Below are 22,126 nucleotides of genomic sequence, written 5' to 3'. Positions count from 1 at the left end.
AAAATATATAAATTTTGTTAGAAAATTCTATGTGTTTTATATTTGTATTATGTGTTTTATGAGCTATCTTGTTCTTTGATATTTTTATTCTTTGTCAAAGACTTATTTTAACTCTAATATAATACAATATATGTTTTAAATTTCTATCATTGCTTTAAGTTAAAAGAAAATTAGAAAAGGTATGGAAAATCTTTTCAGAATAAATTTGCTCTTATTTTCAATAACCAGACTTAATGAATTATGAAAATTGTCTGATTGTATTTATTTTCTAAATAAACTTCCAGTGGCCAGATAAAAATGTCATTTTATGATACCAAACCATAATGATTGTCTCACATCTGTTATGGTCTTGCATTTCAAATGTCATTTAACTTCAGAAATGGATTTGATTCTCTTGGATTCTAAGGGGGAATAAATGATCACTTTAATCAATAGTAATAATAGTAAAATAATTTATCTTTTGTGAAGTTGTTATCTTTATCTTTCTCAAATAAGTTAGCATTCATTTGTCTTTCCATCAAACAAATGTCTATGTTAACTTCAAATCCCTACTTTTTCTTAGCAACTAGTTTCTAATGACAACTTTCTGTAATAGTGCTATAACTTTAAGCAATTCGCTAAAGTAATTAAATTAGTAACTTTAGATTCAAGATAAATTACATGCAGTATATGCATTTTTTTGTTGTAATTAAATTTGATTATTTTTGGAGAAAGAAAAATAACTGCTTCAAAATATCTCATTCAGTTTGCTTTTACTTTTCTGATTAATAGTTTTGATACCATAATAATGTTTAATAAGTGTCATCTTGAGTCATTCAGTTTTTAGAATTTTGCTGTTCAACTAAAGATTTAAGTTAAATACATGTGTTAGATAGAATTTCCACTTACTTGAAATATATCTTCCCTCCAAAATATCTTATTTTTCAAAATTCATTTGTGAATAATAAATCTTTGCTCATTGATTTCAGTTTCTACATCCAGAAAATGACCTCAAATATATTCTTGCATTTCATTTTCTATATATTTTACTAATTTCATTTTCATTTTTATTGAAATGACAGAATGTTTAATTATTTGGGATTTATCTTTTATTTGTCCACCTGGTAGTTCAAGTAACTCTATTTTCTAGGTTGCATTATATATCTTTAAATTCTTTTTCCCTAATGAATTCTTGAATATTTCTCTTAAATATCTTTTTAAATCAATTTAAAAGTTATGGCTCACATATTGTATTAATTTCATTTTTCTTAATAAATTTTTCTAATTATGGAAATATTCCTACTAAAAAACTGTTACAGATGTAACATGACATTTTTAGGCTTTGACTCAAAAATAAGTCAAGTAAGTGGCTTTATTTTGCTTCAAGTTAGAATAGACCCATTGAAGCAATCTTGCAGAATTAAGTTTTCTAAAGTTAGAAATTTGTTAAAATTATATTGTTTTTAATTTATGTAGAAGTTTAGAAAAGTGATGACATGTTTATCTGACCATTGAGAGTTAATATAGAAAATAAACACAATCAGACCTTTTTCATAATTCTTTGAGACTGGTTGTTTGTTGAAAATAAGAGTAAGTTTATTCTGAAATGATTTTCCATACCTTTTCTAAAGAGAAATTAAAATATCTGAAAACTAAATTAGTCAAGATGTAGAAAAAAAATCAAAAGCTGGACATGGTGGAATACTCCATAATTACAGCTACTGAGGAGGATAAGGCAGGAACATTACAAACTTGAGGCAGGAATATGACAAACTTTGAGGCAATCTTGGAAATTTAGGGAAACCTTGTCTCAAATTAGCAAATTAACAAAAAAGCTGGGAATGTAGCTCAGTGGTACAGTCCCCACCTAGGTTCTATCCCCAGTGATGGGGAAAAACAGAAAAGAAGAGTAATCTTAGATATAGTCTAGTGATAATACAGAAATACAAAATAAATAGAAATTTTAAGTATGATAATCTGGTCACTTAATCTTAATACATATTTTAACTCGGTTCTCATAAAGGAGGTCAAGTTTGACTATACTAAAAACACTAAAATTCATCATTTTATCCTTCTCTTTGGAGGTGATTTTAGGTAATTTTATAATCCCTCTAGGTATTTCTTGTATGCAACTTTTATATGATATGTTTTAAGGAGGGAATTTAGGGTAAGGTAATCCCATGGGTCAATTTGGGTCATTTTAAAGATTCAGCTCTTTCACCTGAATAATACCACCAAGCTCTCAACATCATTAATAAAGAGGAAACATGTACTAAAACTTAATGTTTGACCAATTAGAAAAACAAAGTTAAGTTTTAAAAAGTAAAATTTATTTATTATCATATATGTTGTGCAAATAGGAAGAACAATTTTTTCTTTGAATAAAAATTTGGGTGATAGTACATATCATGACCTATTACCACTATTACATCATTAAACTTTGAGCCTCATTTTAAGAATTTCTGGCCTTCTGCATATCATTGAAAGGAACTTTTTATGCAGATAGAATTCTTGAAACAGTAAAGCTAACTCTGAAAGAAAACTGGAAAAATAGCTTAGGATTTCAGATGACCACTAGGCTGGTAATATTTGATAAATGACAAAGAACCATAAATTCATTTCTTTGTCTTTGAAACAGATGTCAAAGATTGATCCAGATTTGTCAATAGTAAGCATAAACAAAATACAATAACGACAATGATAGAAATAAGCAAACATCATTCCTCATGTTTCAAGACCTAAGGGGATTCCTGCTATGGACATGGATCTGCCTGGAGTTCTTACTCCTGACAATTTTTCTGCCTGATCCCAGATTTAGGTGGGAAACAATTATGAAGAGCTTACAAAGGATATAGAAAACATTTTTATGGAATGATGTGTGTGTGAGAGAGTGTTTACTGTCAATTTGACCCAGCAATCCCTCTTCAGGAATTGGCCGATTTTATTATTAAATCTAAACTTTGAGTAATTAAGGTTCAATATTTCTAAAATTTTGTCCTTTTAATTTTTTATATTTTTGTGTTTTATTAGTGTATTATTGTTATATATAATATTGGGCTATTTTTAACATAACTGTGTAAGCATGGAATGTAATCTGCTCCTCTTTATTTCTCAGTACTTCCTCATTCCCTTTTCTCCTCCCTTCCCTTGTTCCTCTTCCTTTGCTCTACTTGTCTTCATTCTATTTATTTATAGCTTTCAAAATTAGTGCTTTATGGATACACGTAAGTAAAAAATTATTGTGGTATTTTCATATATGTACATAGCATAATTCTTTCACTTTCATTGTACCATTCTTCTCTTTTCCTGTCTCTCTTCCCTGCCCCGCAAACCCCTTCCTCTACTCCAACCAGGTCCCTTCTTTTATCTGTATTTAGATTTTAGATACTACATGAGGTAAGGTCATGTTCTGTCATTGCAACATTATGCACCTGAGGTACAGAGGTTCCAGAACATAATTTTTCAAATATTATTTTAATGAAATTTACCAGTGACATGGCCCAAAGAAGAGGAAAAGGAAAAAGAAAGCTATGAGATTATAAAAGAAGTATATGTACATTTTCCATGAAGTTACTTGACAACACATTTTGTCAAAGTTTAGTTAAGAGGAAAGATAATTAGTTAGTCCAGGAACCCCAGTAATACTTGAGATTATGTTGGCTGTTGGGTGGGGAGATACATGCTTTAATCTCAGAGAGAATTCCAAGTTCAAAACCCTTAGTAACTTGGGGAGATCCTAAGAAACTTAGGGAGAGCCTATCTCAAAATTAAAAAAAGTAAAAGGGCAGGGGATGGGACTTAGTGGTTAAGTTCTCCTGGGTTTAACTACATGACACCAAAAAAAGGAAAAAAAATGTTGGTTCTATAGTAAATCATATATGGATCTAACGTTGTGATATGGATGCCTCATTTTTCATCAATACTTTGTTGGTCTTCAAGTGTAGGTGAAAAAATTACTTCATCATTGTTAAAAATAACATCAGAATCATGTTAATTTTAATTTCTAAATTTTTAGATGTCCATCTGGGAAGAGTGCCACTTAAGCAGGATTTTAGGTGTATATCAGACTGAGTTTAATATTTGCTATTTTAAGTCAAATAACTTGTAGGATGCTATTGTGTTCTCACATGTGTCCTGGAATGGATGACAAATTAGTGAAATATGTATACATCTAGGTTATAGAATTGACAGGCATTATTCCTAAGTATTTGGACAGCAAAATGTTAAAAAAAAAAAAAAAAAAAAAAAAAAAAAAAAATCTCAGTTCATGAACATGCCTGGTTGATGTTTCCTTAAGTACTTGAAAAATGGATCCACTAAATATGTCAACCATGCAAGTATAAAGGCAGCATTTTAATCAATGTGTGGTGAATTGAACATAGTGAATGAATTGTTCTGACATATAGAACCAAAAATCATCTTGCTACATTTTTGCTTTTCCTGATCGACACTCAATCCACTATATCAATTAAACAGATGACTTTAAAACTCAACTAAATCTAAAAATGACCGCTAATAATAAATGTGGTTTGTTTATATTTGACTTCTCATGTTTTGAATTTTTAAGTAGAGTTTAACTCTCAGTTTCCCAGCAAACTTATTTTCGTATTTATGTGTTCCATTAGAGATCTTTTTTCATTTTCACCTAACAAGTTTACCTTTTTAAAAGTAATTTTTGAAACTCCTGTGCATTTATTTCTTATTGCTACTGTAACAAATTACTATAGTCTTAGTGGTCTGAAATATTTATTCTATTAACATTTCTAGAAGTTAGAAATCCAAAATCAGTCTCCCCGAGCTATAAAGTGTCAGCAACACTGGATTCTTCTGCAGGCTTTGAAAAGAATCTGTTTCTTTAACATTTTCAGATTCTACTGCTGGCCTACATTTTGTGGACTGTGGGTCCCTTCCTTTGTCTCCAAAGAACATTATCTATGTCTTCTTGGCTTCCATCAGCTCCTCACCTTCTAGGAATCTTCTCACAGGCCTTCCATACGGACCATGGTGATCACATCAGTTCAGACGGCTCAGGATAATCTACTCATCTCAAGATCCCTGACTTAGTAACATCTGTAAATTCCTTTTGCCATGTTATATAACATCCATAGGTACTGGGGACTAAGACGTAGACCCTCAGGGGTGCCATTATTGAGTCAAGCACACTCTCCCTACCTCAGTCTGTTTCCCACCTACTTGCGATATCCTTTTCGAGTACTTAGTTTTAGTGTATTCAGATATTATGCATCTAACTCCTGTGAAAGAGCTTATTGGGAGAAAACATTTTATCTTAAGTTTCCAAAGAGTACTATCAATTAGAACACCATAAATAACTTCACCCTCCATTTTTTAATACTTTGACTAATGATTTCTCCTGAAATAAGAGAATGAAGTTTATAATTAGAAAAACGTATGAATCAAGAATTTTTTTCCTATTTCTTTCCTTGTTTAGGCATTGATGAAGGAATATTGGAATCTTTATTTTCTCCAAATCATTTTAAACTATTATATTTGTGTCCTTTTAATACAAGCATTTCAAATACTCACAAGAATTGCACTAATTTGCATGGATTAACCTGTAACATTTTGTATTTAAGTTATTTTAATTTATCAGTTAAATTTCTTCTGAAAATAAGCAAGAGAAATGATAAAAGGTATATTTGCAAATCCTTTGATGCTTACTGATAAGAAATGGATGATGGTATAAAAAGCAAATAAAGTTAAAAAGCTTGACCAAAGTTTGCAAATTCATCATTATTAGTGCCTCTTAATTTTTCCTCTACCATAACTGGTACTAATTATCAAAGTCTATCAATAGAAGACTTGGAATAATGAAATACCACTCAATGTAAAGCAGCCGATTTACATACATTGTATGTATAAGTGGCATTGACTTGCTAATCCCTATTTCTTTTCTGCCTATAAGTTTTCTGTGCTCAAAATCCTTGACATATGTTGGAATCTCTGTGGTGACTAATTTTTATTAATTCTTCTAAATTGGGGACATCTGTTACAGAATTACCTTTTTCTGCTTTAGAAAGATCAAAAAGACCCAGATAATACTATATGAGTTTTGTGCATGAAGAGCTGTGTTACATGAATCCTCCAAAATATATTTTCTTGTGTTCTTTGAACACTTTCTTCCAAGTAGAAGTATGCTGTTATTTACTTATATAAAATATGAGAGTGATTCAAGGGATTAAACTATATTGGAGAATGAGAAAAAAATGTAGCACATGAACATGAAAAGAATTTCCAAGATTTAATCTGAGGATGCTGCTCACTTTCAAGCACTATTTTAAGTATGAGTCAGCTTCCCTGAAAAGAATCTGTACAGGGGCAGGACATACTACAAAAATAATGAAATAGATTCAGAAATCCATTGAGAAATAGCTCATGCTGGGAAGGAAGGAAAAGAGGAATAACTATATTTTGAGATGTAAGACATGTATCAGGAGACAATTGAAGTGGATCCTGATCACATGGCATTATTGAAGTTGTATCAGAGCAATTCATTGACATTTTGATATAGCTATTTTAAGTTTAATAGATCTGGCATCTTGTTTCTGCCTCTCCTCCTTAAAAATAAGGCATAGAGGTCTACTATTATCAGACTGGTCCACTGTACTTAAAACAAATTCTCCAACATTGTCTAATGATACAACTAACAAACAAAAGAGAAAGTCTCAAATATGGAATTTAAGTGAGCATAACAGAGGGAAGAAATGAGATGCTGAGCTTGTATCTAAGCACTATACATTACCCTCTTTCTAAACAAGACAAGGTTCTTAGTCTTGTTCCAACAAAGGAAAGCAAATAACAGAAAAGTAACTCGACTTAACCAACTATATGTACCTAACTATCAGATGCAGGGCCTATGTGAAGAAGGAAAAGATTTCCCAATGGGAAAGCTTATCATGGGCTCAAGTATAAAATGGAAGTTTTTGTAAATTTGGTGTTCTCAAAATTTCATAAGATTGTGTGCATTTTATCTTTCTATCCATCATACTATTTTATAGTGTCCCCAGTCTATACTTCTTCTAAGGCAAATTTTCTTAATCAAAGAAATATTGACATTTTGGGCACAATCTTTCTTTGTTGTATGTGTCTGTCCTGTGCATTACCGAATACTTAGCAGCAAACCCAGCCTCCATTTACCGAATACAAATGGCAGCCCCAGTCTTCTTTGTGACAAACCTAATATCTCCAAATATTGCCAAATATCACCAAGGGGGCAAGATCAAACTGGGTTGCTCCAAGACTCTTCTTTGTCTGACCACAATCACTCTTTTCCAGTGATGTCTGTGACTTCCAGCACCATCTGTCAATAACCATCCAGTACCAAAGTCTGAAGAAAGTATTTTTGAATACTTTCTGAAAAACAAAACTCTCAGTGTGTTCTCAAAGGTAACCTTGCCTACTTGCAATGTATTTCTTTAGCTGATAGAACAGGATGTCAGTGTTTATGTTTAATCTGGGCATTAGCAGTTGATTATAGGGTGAATTTCAGATTTTGTAATTTTATATATGTATGTATACTAACATTTTTGTTGTTCATTACCCATTTAGTTTACCCAATGTACCTTTTTCAGTTGTTCTTTGTGGCTTTTACATATAAAAAAGATGTGAGTGGTGTTTTATGATCACATAATTTGTGCTACTTTTCACAAATGCTGCTATCCCCAAATTCCACACACTTCTGTGAAATGTAATGCTTACTAACTCTAGCTCTGACTACCCCATTACTAAGGGAGTGGACTCCTTTCTTCAATTTAAGGACTCTGAGCACTTCCTCCATTGAAGAGTCTTTCCAAATAGGTCACTTTCCATCAGCTCCATGTTGAGTGATTTGCTTTTGCAGGAATGTTGCTGCCTTCTCTGGAGGAAGGTTAGTGTTATACAAAGCAGCAAAGAGATCTACTTTCATAAAGCTTACATTTCAGCTTCTTAATACTGACTAGTTTCATAATCACAAAAAAGATACATGGAGAACTGTCTTGTAAGCAGGGAGGCCAGATGGCACAAATTGTTAAGAGAAACACAGAGGCAATGACATGTGTGGTGTGGAAGAGATTTAACATTGTAGCTTGGGTGTCTAGGGAAGGACTAACTGAGAAGACAAGTTTGAGAAAATACCTAAAGAGAGGAAAGAAACCTAAAAATTATAAATTTGGTAAAAAGATTCAAACAAAGGCCTGGGGCAGGAGTATACTTACTTCTTCCAGGAACTTCAAGGAAGCCACTTTTGCCGTTTGAAAGAAAAACGGAAGAACATGATGACTTTGAGCCTCTGGTTAAAAGAATACATGGTCTGTTTCCTGCAAAGTTTAATTATGTGAGCCTTAAAATTCCTCTGTGTGTATGTTGGTGGGGAGGGAAATTTTAGTAGGGAGAAAGAGAGGAAAACATAAAGAAAGCAACAATAATAGAGGTTTTATTTAAATTTTCTGCTGTTACAACTAAAACTTAAGTCTGTAATTCGACCCCAATGCAAATTGTACTCAAATGGAATTCTAATTTGAGGTTTACTGTTTTTCAGTATGAGTCCATGTAAGTCACTCTTGTTGAAGATAATTGTTAAAAAAAAAAAAAAAAATAACTGGAGGATGGAAATAGAAGACAGAAATAAAGCAGATGGTGAAGTTAAATTAGGTGATTTTTAGATTCTGCTTTTTTGTTGGTTTTCTAATGAAGCCTTCCTTATAAGAGACTTAAAAAGATGAGATAAAACATAAGATGAATCCTTATATCTGCATCCCTGAGCAGATATAAAAGAAGATGTAAAAGAAGACTTTACATGTAAAAGAAGCTGCTTTGTAGAAAGCTCTAATGATATTTTTTTCTCTGATGGTATGAAAAATAGCAGTCAACAATTCTTTCATAATATTAGAAAGTTATAAAATATAATAGACACAAACCAGATAATGTGGCCCTAAGCATGTATGTAATTAATGAAATGAAAATAAAGTTGTTAGTAAATAACTAAAACTCTGAAAGAAATCTTGAATCATTGATATAAGTTATAATAAATGGTATTTAATCATGTAGTATGTATATTTTAATTAACGATGTGCATAATTTTAATCATTTTAACTCAGAAGCTATTTTGTATAAAAATATATACACTTTACATAAAAGTAATTATGAGGATATTTTCCTATAAACTCTTAACTTTTTCAATGGTTTATACTTGGAGTGGTGATTTTTAGAAACTTAATACTCTTAATTGGGAAGCAACATTTGTTTATCACAGGAAACATTTATTAATATTGAGAAAGTAAATGACATTGTGAAAATTCTTGACTAAATATACTTTATCACAATTTCAATATAAAAATTCAGCCTCCTCGCAACACTTCAATAAAAATCAATCAAAAAGAGATGAATTTAAATCAAATTGAAACATATGACTTAGCATTAAAAAGGTTCTGGCCTAAATTTTTAAATTGTTGTATTTATATTGTTTTAGTCAGCTGTTTTACTGCTGTGATTAAAAGACCTGACCAGCACAATTTGTAGAGGAGAAAAAGTTTGAGGGCTCATGATTTTGGAGGTCTCAGTTAATTGACAACAGGCTCAATTTCTCAGGGTTCCAAGTAAGGCTGAGCATCATGGCAAAGAGGGTGGTGGAGGGAAGCAGCTTACATGATAATCAGGCAACTGACAGAGAGACTCCATATGCCAGATATAACATAATGTCCCCAGTGACTCATCTCCTTCAGTCACACCCTACCTGCCTTCAGTTTCCACACAGGGGAGTAATTTGCTGATTAGGTTAATGTTAACAAAATCTAACCATTTCTCTTCTAAACCTTCTTGCATTGTCTCATGCATGAGCTTTTTGGGAACAACTAATATCTAAACCATAACATTCTGTCCCTGGCCTCCAAAATCTGACAATACAAAAATACATTTTGTCCATTTCTAAGAGTCCCCATAGTCTCAACAGTTCCAAGATTGCCCAAAAGTTCAAGTCCAATTTCTCTTCTGAGACTCAAGGCAATCTCACACTGTGAGCTCCTATAAAAATCAAAAGCAATTTACAAGTATCCAATACACAAAGTACAGAGTAAACATTTTCATTTGAGAAAACGGGGATAGAAAGAATGATGGAACCAAAGCAAGACTGAAATCCAGCTGGACAAACAAGTTCTGTAACTTGAGTATCCAGCATCTGGGGCATATGGTATGGTGATGTTCTGTTCAATGGGCCTTTGTTGCTTCACCCTGGTGGCCCAAGTGACCTTTCTGTTGACTTGTTTCATCTCAATTCCTACAGCCTCCCTCAGCAGAAATTTCATGATACTCTCATTTCTTAATCCTGGTTGTCTCCACTGCAGCTTTGGCTTCCTCCTTAAGTGAATCTCCATGCATCACCTTCACAGTGTGTGCCCAACAGGATTCCGACCCTGTGGTACTTTGCCGGGCCTCTGAAGCCTTCCTTTGAAATCTGAGTGGAAGCCTCCATTACCCACTAACTCCAGCATCCTACATTCTTGTAGAACCAGCACTACAAGGTTGATGTCAAGGTTTGTCGTCATCTCAAACGGTAGCCAAGCCTCCAGGGACCCTGGCTATAGCAGCGTTTGAGTGCCTGGGTGACTGAGCACATTGAAAGAACTTCCTCCACTCACTTGTGCAAGAATGGTACCTCATTGGTCTCTTCTCAAGAGAATTCTTACTTTTACTTCTTTGAGTGTAAGATGAATATGATCTTGCCAATTCCTGATTGGCCTCAAGTCATCTTTCTTATTGTCTCTGGGCAAAGCCTCTAGTATTTCTTTAGTGGCAGTAATGTCTTTAAACAACTGTAATTTTCTTAGCCCAGTGTTACTCCCACCTTTTTTTTTTTAATTGTAAACCAACGGGGTACAACTTGTTTCTCTGGTTATATATGAAGTAGAGGCATACCATTTGTGTATTCATACATTTACATAGGGTAATACTGTTTGATTCATTGTTATTTTTTTCCTTCTCCCCTACCCCTCCTACCCCTCTTTTTCCTCTATACAGTTCCTCCTTCCTCCATTCTTGCCTCCCTCCCACCCCCGCATTATGTATCATCATCCACTTATCAGTGAGATCATTCATCTTTTGATTTTCTGAGATTGGCTTATCTCACTTAGCATGATATTCTCCAATTTCATCCATTTGCCTGCAAATGCCATAATTTTATTATTCTTTATGGCTGAGTAATATTCCATTGTATATATATACACCACAGTTTCTTTATCCATTCATCAGTTGAAGGGCATCTAGGTTGGTTCCACAATCTGGCTATTGTGAATGGAGCAGCTATGAACATTGATGTGGCTGCATCACTGTAGTACACTGATTTTAAGTCCTTTGGGCAAAGGAAACTATCAGTAATGTTAAGAGAGAGCCTACAGAGAGGGAGAAAATATTTGCCACTCATACTTCAGAGAGAACACTAATTTCCAGAATATATAAAGAACTCAAAAACTCTACACCAAGAATACAAATAACCCAATCAACAAATAGGCTAAGGAAATGAACAGACACTTCACAGAAGATGTACAAGCAACAGATATATGAAAAAATGTTCAACATCTCTAGTAATAAAAGAAATGCAAATCAAGACTGCCCTAAGATTCCATCTCACCCCAATTAGAATGGCGATTATCAAAAATACAAGCAACAATAGGTGTTGGCGAGGATGTAGGGAATAAGGTACACTCATACATTGCTGGTAGGGTTACAAATTAGTGCAGCCACTCTGGAAAGCAGTGTGGAGATTCCTTAGAAAACTTGGAATGGAACCACCATTTGACCCAGCTATCCCACTCCTTGGCCTATACCCAAAGGAATTCAAATCAGCCATGACTTTTGACCTGCTAATTTCCAGGAAATGCATGAAAATTATATTTTGTTATAAAAAGATAAATAGTTGTATATATCTTTAATCAAATTGGAGTTAGCATTATATAGTCATTTTTCACTGGGCATTTTAATTTGAACATTTTTTTCAAGTCATTAATAAACTTCAAAAACATGCTCCAAATAAAAGCATGTTCTTTATTCTTTTTAACTATTCTTGCTCCTTAATTTGCTTACTTCTATTCTAAAATAAATAAAATACAGTAAATATTTGGCAAGCATGTTTACTATAATCTTGTTTCTAACTTTAGGTGTTTCTAGATATTGAATTGTTACAAGTTGGACACTTTAGTACAGTTTATTCCAAGTTCTATTTTTTCTGCACACATGTGAAAATGCCTCATTTTCTTTCATGATACATAAATGTAATTTCTATATACTTTTGTGTTCTGTGATGCAGATAATAATATGATATACCCATATGACCTTAAAGGACATCAAATTTTAGACAATTTGAACATGAAACATATATTTACTTATACTTGCATTTTTATATGAGGATGATCTATAAGAATCTATTGCCTAATTTCATCTCTTCTTTCTCTTTAAATCTTCACAATATACATAAAATTCTATATGAAGAAAAAAATACACCCCACTGTGAAAGAGAATTATTAATTTCTTGCTGGGTGTTCAGGTATAGATATGACCCATTAGATTGAAGAGCCAGAATGAAAATAATCAGACTTTATTCACTCATTGCTGCAGTGCAGTCTACAAGGTGTTTTTCCGCAGGAGGCAGCATTCTTGAAGATTTGATGAATGCAACACAAATGGATAATCATCTCATTGCCAAGAACCCAAGACTGTGTTTTACATGTTTTTGTTGTTGTTGTTGTTGTTTGTTTGTTTTGTTTTGTTTTTGTTTTTGTTTTTGTTTTGCAGAGGAGGGCTAGAAGTGCGAAAGTCAGAGTCTGAGTAGATAAAAAATTCCTAAGCCAGAGCTGCCTCCATTAGGAAATTTCCCTGGAAATACTTGGAAAGTATCTCAGCTGAGCCCCAATGAGCACCTACATGCCCCATTAATAGGTCTTTGAATAAAATGCTTACACTAAGAATGAAATGCATTTGAGCATAGGAGGCAAAAGAGTTTGGGGCCATCGTTGAAGGTTTTGAAAAATCAGTGCAATGACTACGTACCAAGGCTGGTGTGATCAGCTTCCATCCACAAAGCCTTTGAAGCAAAACATCATCATTGCCATTGGTAAGGCCACTTAAAGATCACATGTAGAATTTTGGCCTGGAATCATCCTGCTCATTTCTTTTTGTGCTTCTGTCACTATTTTCCTATATATTTCTTAACTTACATTAGTAGGTTCATTCAAAACCGTAAGTGTATTTTTTTTCTTACAAATTAAGACATTAAAATTTTATGATTATTTTATGATTTTATCTCTTAAAGTTTATTTCAAATGGACTTAGTATTAGCATCAAAAATTTTTTTGGTTATTGTTTTTCTGATAACATATAGTTTATCATTTTACTTTAATAAAGATACTGTTTAAGATCAGCTCATGTAAATAGTACACAACTGGATTATGTTTACTTTTATGTAAATTAAACTTGATAATATTTGGCTGTAGTTGTATCTTTTTTCTATTTTGTGATAGGTAGACATTTTTAAATTTGATGAAGTCAAATGAACCAATTGCCTTGTGCTTTACCTAACAAATCTTTGCCTAATGCAAAGACCTAAGAAATGCCACCATTTTTTATTTGCTTGTTTCTCTTCTCTATACATTTCTTAATTGCAGCTTTACTTTAAGGTCTATGCTACATCTCAAATTAATTGTGTACGGTTTGAGGTAAAGGTAGATACTTATTTTTCTCATGTACCATTTGATAAGAAACATTCCTTTCTCCATTCAGTTATCTTGGTGTTTCTCTTGGAACTCTATAAAACTTTTCCCTGTTAATCTATGTGAATTATCCATTTTGTTCCTCTGATATCTTAGTCAATCCTACATTGTCAATGCTACATTCTCTATATGAGGTAAAGTATCACTCAAAATCAGGCAGGGAAAATCCTGCATTTTTATTTTTCATAATGTTGTGTATGTAACATCTTATGAGATATTCTGCATAGATTTCATAATCAGTTTGCCAATGTCTACTAAATGCTTGGGAAATACATGAAGAAGGAAGAAGATAATAAAAGTATTAAATTGTTCATGCAATTAATTCTTATTTAACTATACTCTTTAATGTGGTTTTCAACATAGTGGTTTTGCCCTATTTTGTTCAATTTATTCTGAAGTACTTTTTATAATATCAGAATCATGCCTAATTTTATTTTTAGGACTACTCATTATTAATTTCATTTTCTGATATATTGTAAAAATATAATAGTTTCTATGGTAATCTTACATACAGGAATTTTGCCAAATTTACCTGTTCAACATTTTAAAAAATATATAGATTTCTTATGAAACTTCATTTTATATATATATATATATGTAATCTGACTGTATTTTTGTTATATTTTATTTGTTTTTATATTTACTTATTTATTTATCTTATATATATGTTTATTTTTATTGTACTCATTCTCTGGCAGAAAATTTTAAACAAATGTTGGATAAAATCGGTGATCATGAATATCTGTGCAAACATTAAGGGAAAAGAAATCAGGCTTTCACCAAGTATTATGCTACCTTTGGACGTCTAAGACCCCTTTATCAGATTGAAGAAGTTGAGCATTGTCAATGGTTTACTGAGTTTGTGCCAAGAATGAAGGTGGCGAATTTTATTTCTTATTTTTTTCTCTATCTAGTTAGATATCCATATATTGGTCTCTTATTGAAATATAATAACTGTTCTAGAATTCTAAGACAGTGTTTATCCTTAAGCAAGAAAATACTTCTTGGTCTTTAAATATTTTTATATATTGCTCAATTCAACTCTTGTCTATTTTTTTTTTTTTTAACATTTTTGTGTGTGTGTTGGCACTATCTTAATAAGGAATATTGAATTTTAATTTTTTTGTAATGTCCTTTGTCAGATTTCATTATCAGGTTCAAAGTTGCCTCATAAGAATGGATTGCAATTTGTTCCCTTCTTCCTTATTACCAGCAATAGTTTGAATAATTAATTTTATATCTTCCTTAAAAATTTGATGAATTTCACCAGCTGAACACATTATCTGGAAAATTTGTTACAGCAGGGGATATTATACTTAAAAGTTAAAGCCTGGTATGGTGGTACACTTGTAACTCCACAACTCAGGAAGCTGAAGTAAGTGGATTGCAATTTTGAGGCCAACCTGGGCAATTGAGTAAGAATCTGCCAAAAAAAAAAAAACAAAAATAAAAAAAAATAAAAGGGCTGGGATGTAACACAGGGTATAGTGTCCCTGGGTCCAATTACCAGTGCAAGAAAAAAAAATGTATGTATATTTATACACACACACTTCTATATATTTAATTTGATTTCCTTTTGAAAAGTTATATTTTTCAAAAATTTTTCACATTTCATTTAAGTTGTCAAATTATAGGTATAAATCAAAATATTTTTAAATTTATCATTAAATGTCTTAAAATGTGATACATACTTTTTAGATTCTTGATTTGGGTAACTTTTGTGCTTTCTCCTTAAGTTTACATTTTATTAATTTTTTTGAATAAGCAAATACTGTCTTTACAAATTGTATCTATTTAGGGACTACTCAATTCAGTAATTTCTGTGAAATCTTATTGTGTCCTATTTTCTAATATTATTCTTATAAAAAAGCACATTCTTTTATTTTAGCTTCTAAGTGAAGAAGAACAGATTATTGATTAAAATGTAGTATTTCCATTTTTTCAATTTATACAGATTGATCTGGCTTCAATTTCACAATATTTGAACCCAAGAAACATTAATACAGCAATGTGTGGGACAATTTAACAAGTTAGCTGAAATGTGACAAAGATTTGGGGTAAGAAAGCACTGTAAAGCAGAAGATAAGTTGACAATTGGAAAGGGAAAGGAATAATTCTGGGATTTCTAACCAGAGAAAGCAGGCAAAGCTGATGTTGCTAAAGTCATTCACCATCCACTCTGCCTGAAAAGATCAATGCATAGAAGGAATTCAAGGAAATGCAACCTAATCCATGTTGAGTTTGAACTATCTATGCAGTGCTGAAGTTGAAAATCCCATTCATTTTCCTTTAAAAAAAAAAAAAAATCCAAACTAGTTTTAGAGTTAACATAAAATAAATATTGAAGTTAAGAATAGGTGAAATCTTTCAGGAAAAAGTAATGGTGAATTAAAAAAAGGCCTAAAAAGCAAATTCAGAGATCAATACTCAGAATGAAATTGTCCTAAAATATAGAACAGGATCTTCCTCCCCCCAACCCCACTGTTGCCAACCCAAACATAAACAGAATAAGGTTAAAGAATTTCAAATAAAAGTAGGAGCGATATTTCTGTTAGATGCTTTATTACTGAAGAAGACTACATAAATATTAAGGAAAAAAATTGTTGTATATTCTGCATGTTGAAAGTATACATGCATGGGGGTGTTGGGGATATAGGTCAATTGGTAGAGTGCCTACTTTGCATGCACCAGGCCCCAGTACCACACACACACACACACACACACACACACACACAAAATATATATATATATATAATATATATATATATATATTATATATATATATATAAATGCCTAGAAATGGAACTAAGGATCTAGGAGTCATATAGATTCACTTTAATCTACCTTTACCTACCCCTGTAAATACGTGTGAATTTGGAAAAATATCCAAAAGCTCAGTGACATTTTGTTTTCCAAAAGATGGGATGGAATTTATGAGAAGATCAAATGGGTAAATATCAAATTTATGTATTATATCTAAAATATGTAAGCTACCAAATAAATTGTTATTTCTTTATCTACTTCTTATATGACAATATTATTATATGAAGCACATTCTTGTCAATGTATATATCACATAAATGACATTGGTCAATTCCCTAAGTTGGCTTTTCATTATTTAAAAAAAAAATATTTAAATATTTATACCACAGAAACATAGAGAATATAATAAAATGAACATGATCATCCCACTATATATAGTCTACAAATTTATTTTTAAAAAGTTAAATATTTGGGGGAATGAATTTCCACATTTTTTATAATTGAGCTACACTAATAAAAAGTCAAAACAAAATTTCATATTGTGAAAAAAATTGTTACAAATATGTTAGAAGTCTCCTCTCTGTTCTAATTTCACTCCTGCACAGTCTATGAGTAGCCCTTTTAGTAAACTTTGTGGAATTCATTTGCGTGTCTACTGTTTACATTTTTGTTATGTATTTACACAATTACAGAAAATGCTAATTTTATATTTCCTAAATATAAATAATAATTGCCATACTATACATCTATCTTTCTTGGATAAGATTTTAAAATTCAAATTTTGGATATTTATAATTATTAATACATGTAAGATGTTGTACCAGGACTATACTATGAAGAAATTTTTTTTTTTTTTTGTACTGGGTATTGAACCTAGGAGTACTCTATTACTGAGTTACATCCCCATCCATCTTTAATTTTTTTCTTTTAAGGTGGGGTCTAAGTTGCTGAGATTGACCTTGGACTTGGAATCCTTCTACCTCAGACATTTGCCAAAATGCCTGGCCTACCATGAAGATTTATCTATCCTTCCATTCACAAGCTTCAGTTGGTTTCAGATTTGGAATGAAAGTTTTTGGACATCCCTCTCCTAGTATATACTTGATAATTTCTACAATAGATATACTTATGAGTAGAATAACTGGTTCATAAGTTATGCATTACTATGTGTAGTATACATACTCTATATTTGTAAAATCATTTCAAAAGTTATACAGTGTAAAAAGTGTATTTTGTTTTCCCTGACAACTAACAAGTAGACTAATTTTCCTGCCTAATCAAGGAGCTTAAGGCCTTAGTAACTGATGACATAGAGAGCTGTATCTCCAGGAATCAATTAGAGACATGTTTATTTTATAATAAAAGCATCACCTAGAAAATTTATTAATGCTTTCTCACCATAAATCTTATAAATTGAAAATACATACTACGAACCTTCATGTATGTCACACTTATATACACACACACCCACACACACATGGTTATATTTCTATGGTTTAAATTAATAAAACCATTTGAAATACCAACTGGCTGAAGCTATTGTATTTTAAAGGGCTAAATTACTTTGCTGTGCATTAAATTACTTACTGCGAATCTTCCAATTACATTGAAACACCATTCTTCATTCAGACAGTTGATGCTGAGCAGTCTACACTGGTCAATTACTTTCTCACAGTTTTTTCCAGTAAATCCTGGCATACAACTGTAAATACATCATCATAAATGAGGAAGGTTACAATTTAAATATTTCCACAAAAGTCTATTAGCCACCTTACAAAATTATAATGCTTTCTTTAAATTATATATAACTCATATTATTACATGGTAGTTTCAGTCATTAATTTTTTACCTACATGTTGTGGTCTTAGGCAAAAAGAGCAGCTTTATTTATATGGAATTTGCTAGAGCGATGCTTATTGAATGGTCTTAAGATTGTCTTTTGAGAATTTAAGAAGAAACTTCAACTGTGACCTAAACTAATACTTAACAATAAAATACAGTTTGGGAATAAATGAGACTGCTACTGAAATGTAATAAAAGGATGACAAATGAGATTTTTAAAGCTTAGAGGAACCATTATATACAGATGTTTGAGTTAGCAGGAGTTAATGATGACACATATGGATTTATGAGATAGTGTAGAGAGTTAACAGCAGACAATAATGGCATAGTTATAGTTGAGCTAATAATAGGGATATTGTTTGTTTTATCAATTTCACATTTTTAAATAAGCAATTTGTATTCTTGTCTCCTGCAGTGCATTAGCTGCAATCTATAAGTTGCTAAAGATCACATACTATATTCTGACTACCTTCATTCCCATTCTCAATAATTTTTGAGAAATATCCCTATACCTAAAATCACATCATGAACTTTCTATTATAAAGTGGAATGGACAGTAAATGAAAGAAAATGTCTTTACAGTACAAACACCAGATATTTTAAGAACACAAATAACAATTCTCAAAACTTTAAGTTGTTAACAAGCTGATTTATTAATGAAGTGAAATTAGCCATATATTCTATTTAATATCCTCCTTAGGACACAAGAAAATTTCATAAAACAAGAGATTAAAGGCCATGGTGACTCAGCAAGACTGGGACAGCATCAAGGAAATGTTTTGTTAATTTTGCTTTTCTGTTGTTTGAAGTACACAGCTTTGCATGTTCATCTGGCAGAACTGAATTATTCCTTCATTTACTTCAGAAATTCCCATAATTTTCAAACACCTCCTGGGGGCTAACTACTTAGTAGGTTTTCAAAAAGACTAACTACTTTCACATGTTTTTCTTATGTTCTCCTTCAATCTTCATGAGCCCTGTGTGCTATAAGTTGTTATCACTGAAGTATAAAGGCAGAAACATAACCAGAGGAGTCATGTCATCTGTCAGCTGCTTTAGTTATATCCTTTGCAAGTTTCAGAGGTGCTAATAAAAGTAAGTTTGGCCTGACTTTAAATGTGTTTTCCTCCACAGCTCCATAGATGAAGATGTGTTAAGATCTTCAATTTACAACTTTCATTTTGAGGAGCCAGAGATCCAGAAGTCACTCCAAAACCACCTTGTTATGAAAGCTACCATTTCAATCCCTTTTTCCTGAGGAGGAGGGTATGTGAGTAGGTGTAAGGGGGAAGAGCAAAGCATTACAGTACTTTAAAATTTTGATGACTATCATATTTCAATTTCATGTGACTGTCATGTTCCAATTTTCCTTTTGAGTTGAAACAGATTGAATTAGTTAAGAACAGCTAACAATGTGTGTGGTACTTGAACTCATATAATTCTGTGGTATACTCTCCAAGAATAGGATCAAGACTGTGAATTAAAGAAATAACTACTATTCGGCCATTAACAAAAACTGAACCCACAGATTGCTGGATAAAGATCAGGCAGCAGCAACTACGAGAAAGTGTTTCTAAACAAAACAGATATTGTGGGTCCTGAAAATTCAGACTCAAGAGTTGCCCTCTCATTATGCACTGGGAAGGAGGCCCCCAATCATTGTCTTGCCCGTGACTCAGGGAGATCGAACCCAAAAGCAGAAATAGCACACATATACTTACACACCAGGAAATCTCCCTGTTAAGTTTCAAGCAACACCTGAAACTTATATAACTTATATAACACCACCCCATTATATATATATACTTCTAATGATAGCTTACAATCTCAGATGAGCTCACCAGTCTCATGCACAAGAAAATCAGCTCAGCCTGGTATCAAGATAGGAGAAGACTTGAATAGGATTCCTTGCATTTGAGAATGCAAAGCAGATAAAGCAAACAAGAACATAAAAGGATTCTCTAGAATGGCATAGGCACTTTCAAGACATTCTCTTACATAAGTGTAAATAAAAATTTCACTTTAGAATAGTAAAGTTGAAAGATATTATGAAGAGAAATTGCATAGAAGAAAAGATAAATTTCAAATAGAACCAGTATTGGCCAAACCAGTTAAAAGTATATGATTTTTACAAAACACAAGGTAGAAGATTACATAATGAAATAATAAATACGGAGATGACTTAATGGTAATGAAAATTTTAATTTAGCTAGATGATTTAAGACAAGAATTTTTTGAGATAAAAGTGGATTAAGAGGACCTATGGAGACCTGGGCCTTTTGGAAATTCCAAGGTAGAGTTCTACATTTTTACATGGTTTGGTTTACTTTGCAATTATGACCTCAATGAATGAGTCCAAGTAATAGTACTAATATCTACCCTTGAGATCCTCTTTTTTGAGAGAGATTTTCATTTAGGATTTCCAAGAGTCATTTCTTTGTCTTTGTTTCCTTTCTTCCCTTCTTCCTACCTCCCTGTGTTCATTACTTCACCTCCTTCCTCCTCCTCCCTCCTGCCCTCCCTTCTTTCCCTTCTTCTCTTCTTCCATTTCTTTGCTTCTTCTTTCTTTCCATCATTCCAACTCCTTCTTCACGTAAACACCAGCATAACATATATCTCTTATAGGTACGAATGCAAATTGTCATGATTGTGGTTAAATGGTTTAGGAGGCATATTTGCTTCCATTAAAATATGTAAATATCTATCAATACTAAACAACTAAATGCTGAATCCTCAGTTATACAATATACAAACTCTGGATTTGTGGATTTCATCTCAAAGAGTGATTAAAGTCATTAGAAAATGAAAATGTAGAGTACTGTGCCTATCTATATTCATTACAGTTAATTGGTTGGATAATGATCAGTCTGGAGGCTGATCAAGGGGCTACTGTGGTAGTATAGGTAAATAGGATATACTTCATTGCAGTATAAATAAGAAAAATAAACAAATAATGACATATTCAGGAGGTGAAATAAACAAGATGATGACGCTTTGATGGCTTTTATGAACAAGAAGAAAAACTATAACATGTCAAGTAGTGTTTCATCATTTTTAATACTTAATATTTTCATTTCATAGTTTTTACGTAGTTTCTTTTCCTCTGGCTTAAGTTTGTTATTTATTTTGTTTTACTCTTCATAATCCAGAAAGCTCCTTTCCTTAAATTCACATTATTAATAATAAACTTCACTTTCCCTGATGCATAAACAATAACATTTTTAGAAGCTGGTTGTGGAGTCACACCCCATTAATCCCAGATACTCTTGAAGCTGAGGCAGGAGGATTGCAAGTGTGTGGGCAGCCCAGGCAACTTAGCCAGACCCTTTGTCAAAACAAAACAAAACAAACAAACAAAAATCTATAGTCAGTAGTACAGTGGTTTTGTATTATATGCAAGGTCCTGGGTTTGACCTCAGCACTGAAAAACAAAAACAAAAACCCACATATTTATTTATTTTGCAGAAGAACTGTTAATCCTTTTCTTAATAAGCATGCATTATCTTCTCATGTGTACACTTAAATTTCTCCCTTACAATTTCTGCTTCCTTCATAGTCTAAATTCTGGGAGTCTTGTTTTAATAATTTATTAGTTTTAGATTATAATATTAAATATAAATTTTCCCATCGAATGTCCCATCTGTTTCAGGATCCCTAATTCATAACTAATTTTATTTATGTATTCAGATATTCTGTTTAGATTTGCCTGTGTGGCATATGTGTGTGTACATATACAAACACACACACACACTTGCACATTTCAATTTTAATTTTTCACAATATTTTAC

At 32.2% G+C, this 22,126-nt stretch overlaps 1 protein-coding gene across 1 annotated transcript in view; it reads right to left on the bottom strand.

Annotated features, from left to right (window-relative positions):
- The window catches only part of EYS (eyes shut homolog), a gene marked incomplete at its 5' end in the record, with an annotated part of 1,696,555 nt that overhangs the window by 1,574,710 nt on the left and 99,719 nt on the right, over window positions 1-22,126 (bottom strand). The window contains 2 exon segments of the mRNA XM_079147376.1: window positions 18,080-18,198; window positions 19,764-19,870. Coding sequence (XP_079003502.1) covers window positions 18,080-18,198; window positions 19,764-19,870 — 226 coding nt within the window.

The sequence above is a fragment of the Sciurus vulgaris genome (genome assembly GCF_902686455.1).
Source record: "Sciurus vulgaris genome assembly, chromosome: 7".
In the NCBI taxonomy this organism is placed as follows: Eukaryota; Metazoa; Chordata; class Mammalia; order Rodentia; family Sciuridae; genus Sciurus; species Sciurus vulgaris.
This window is presented reverse-complemented; position numbering and strand designations above follow the sequence as displayed.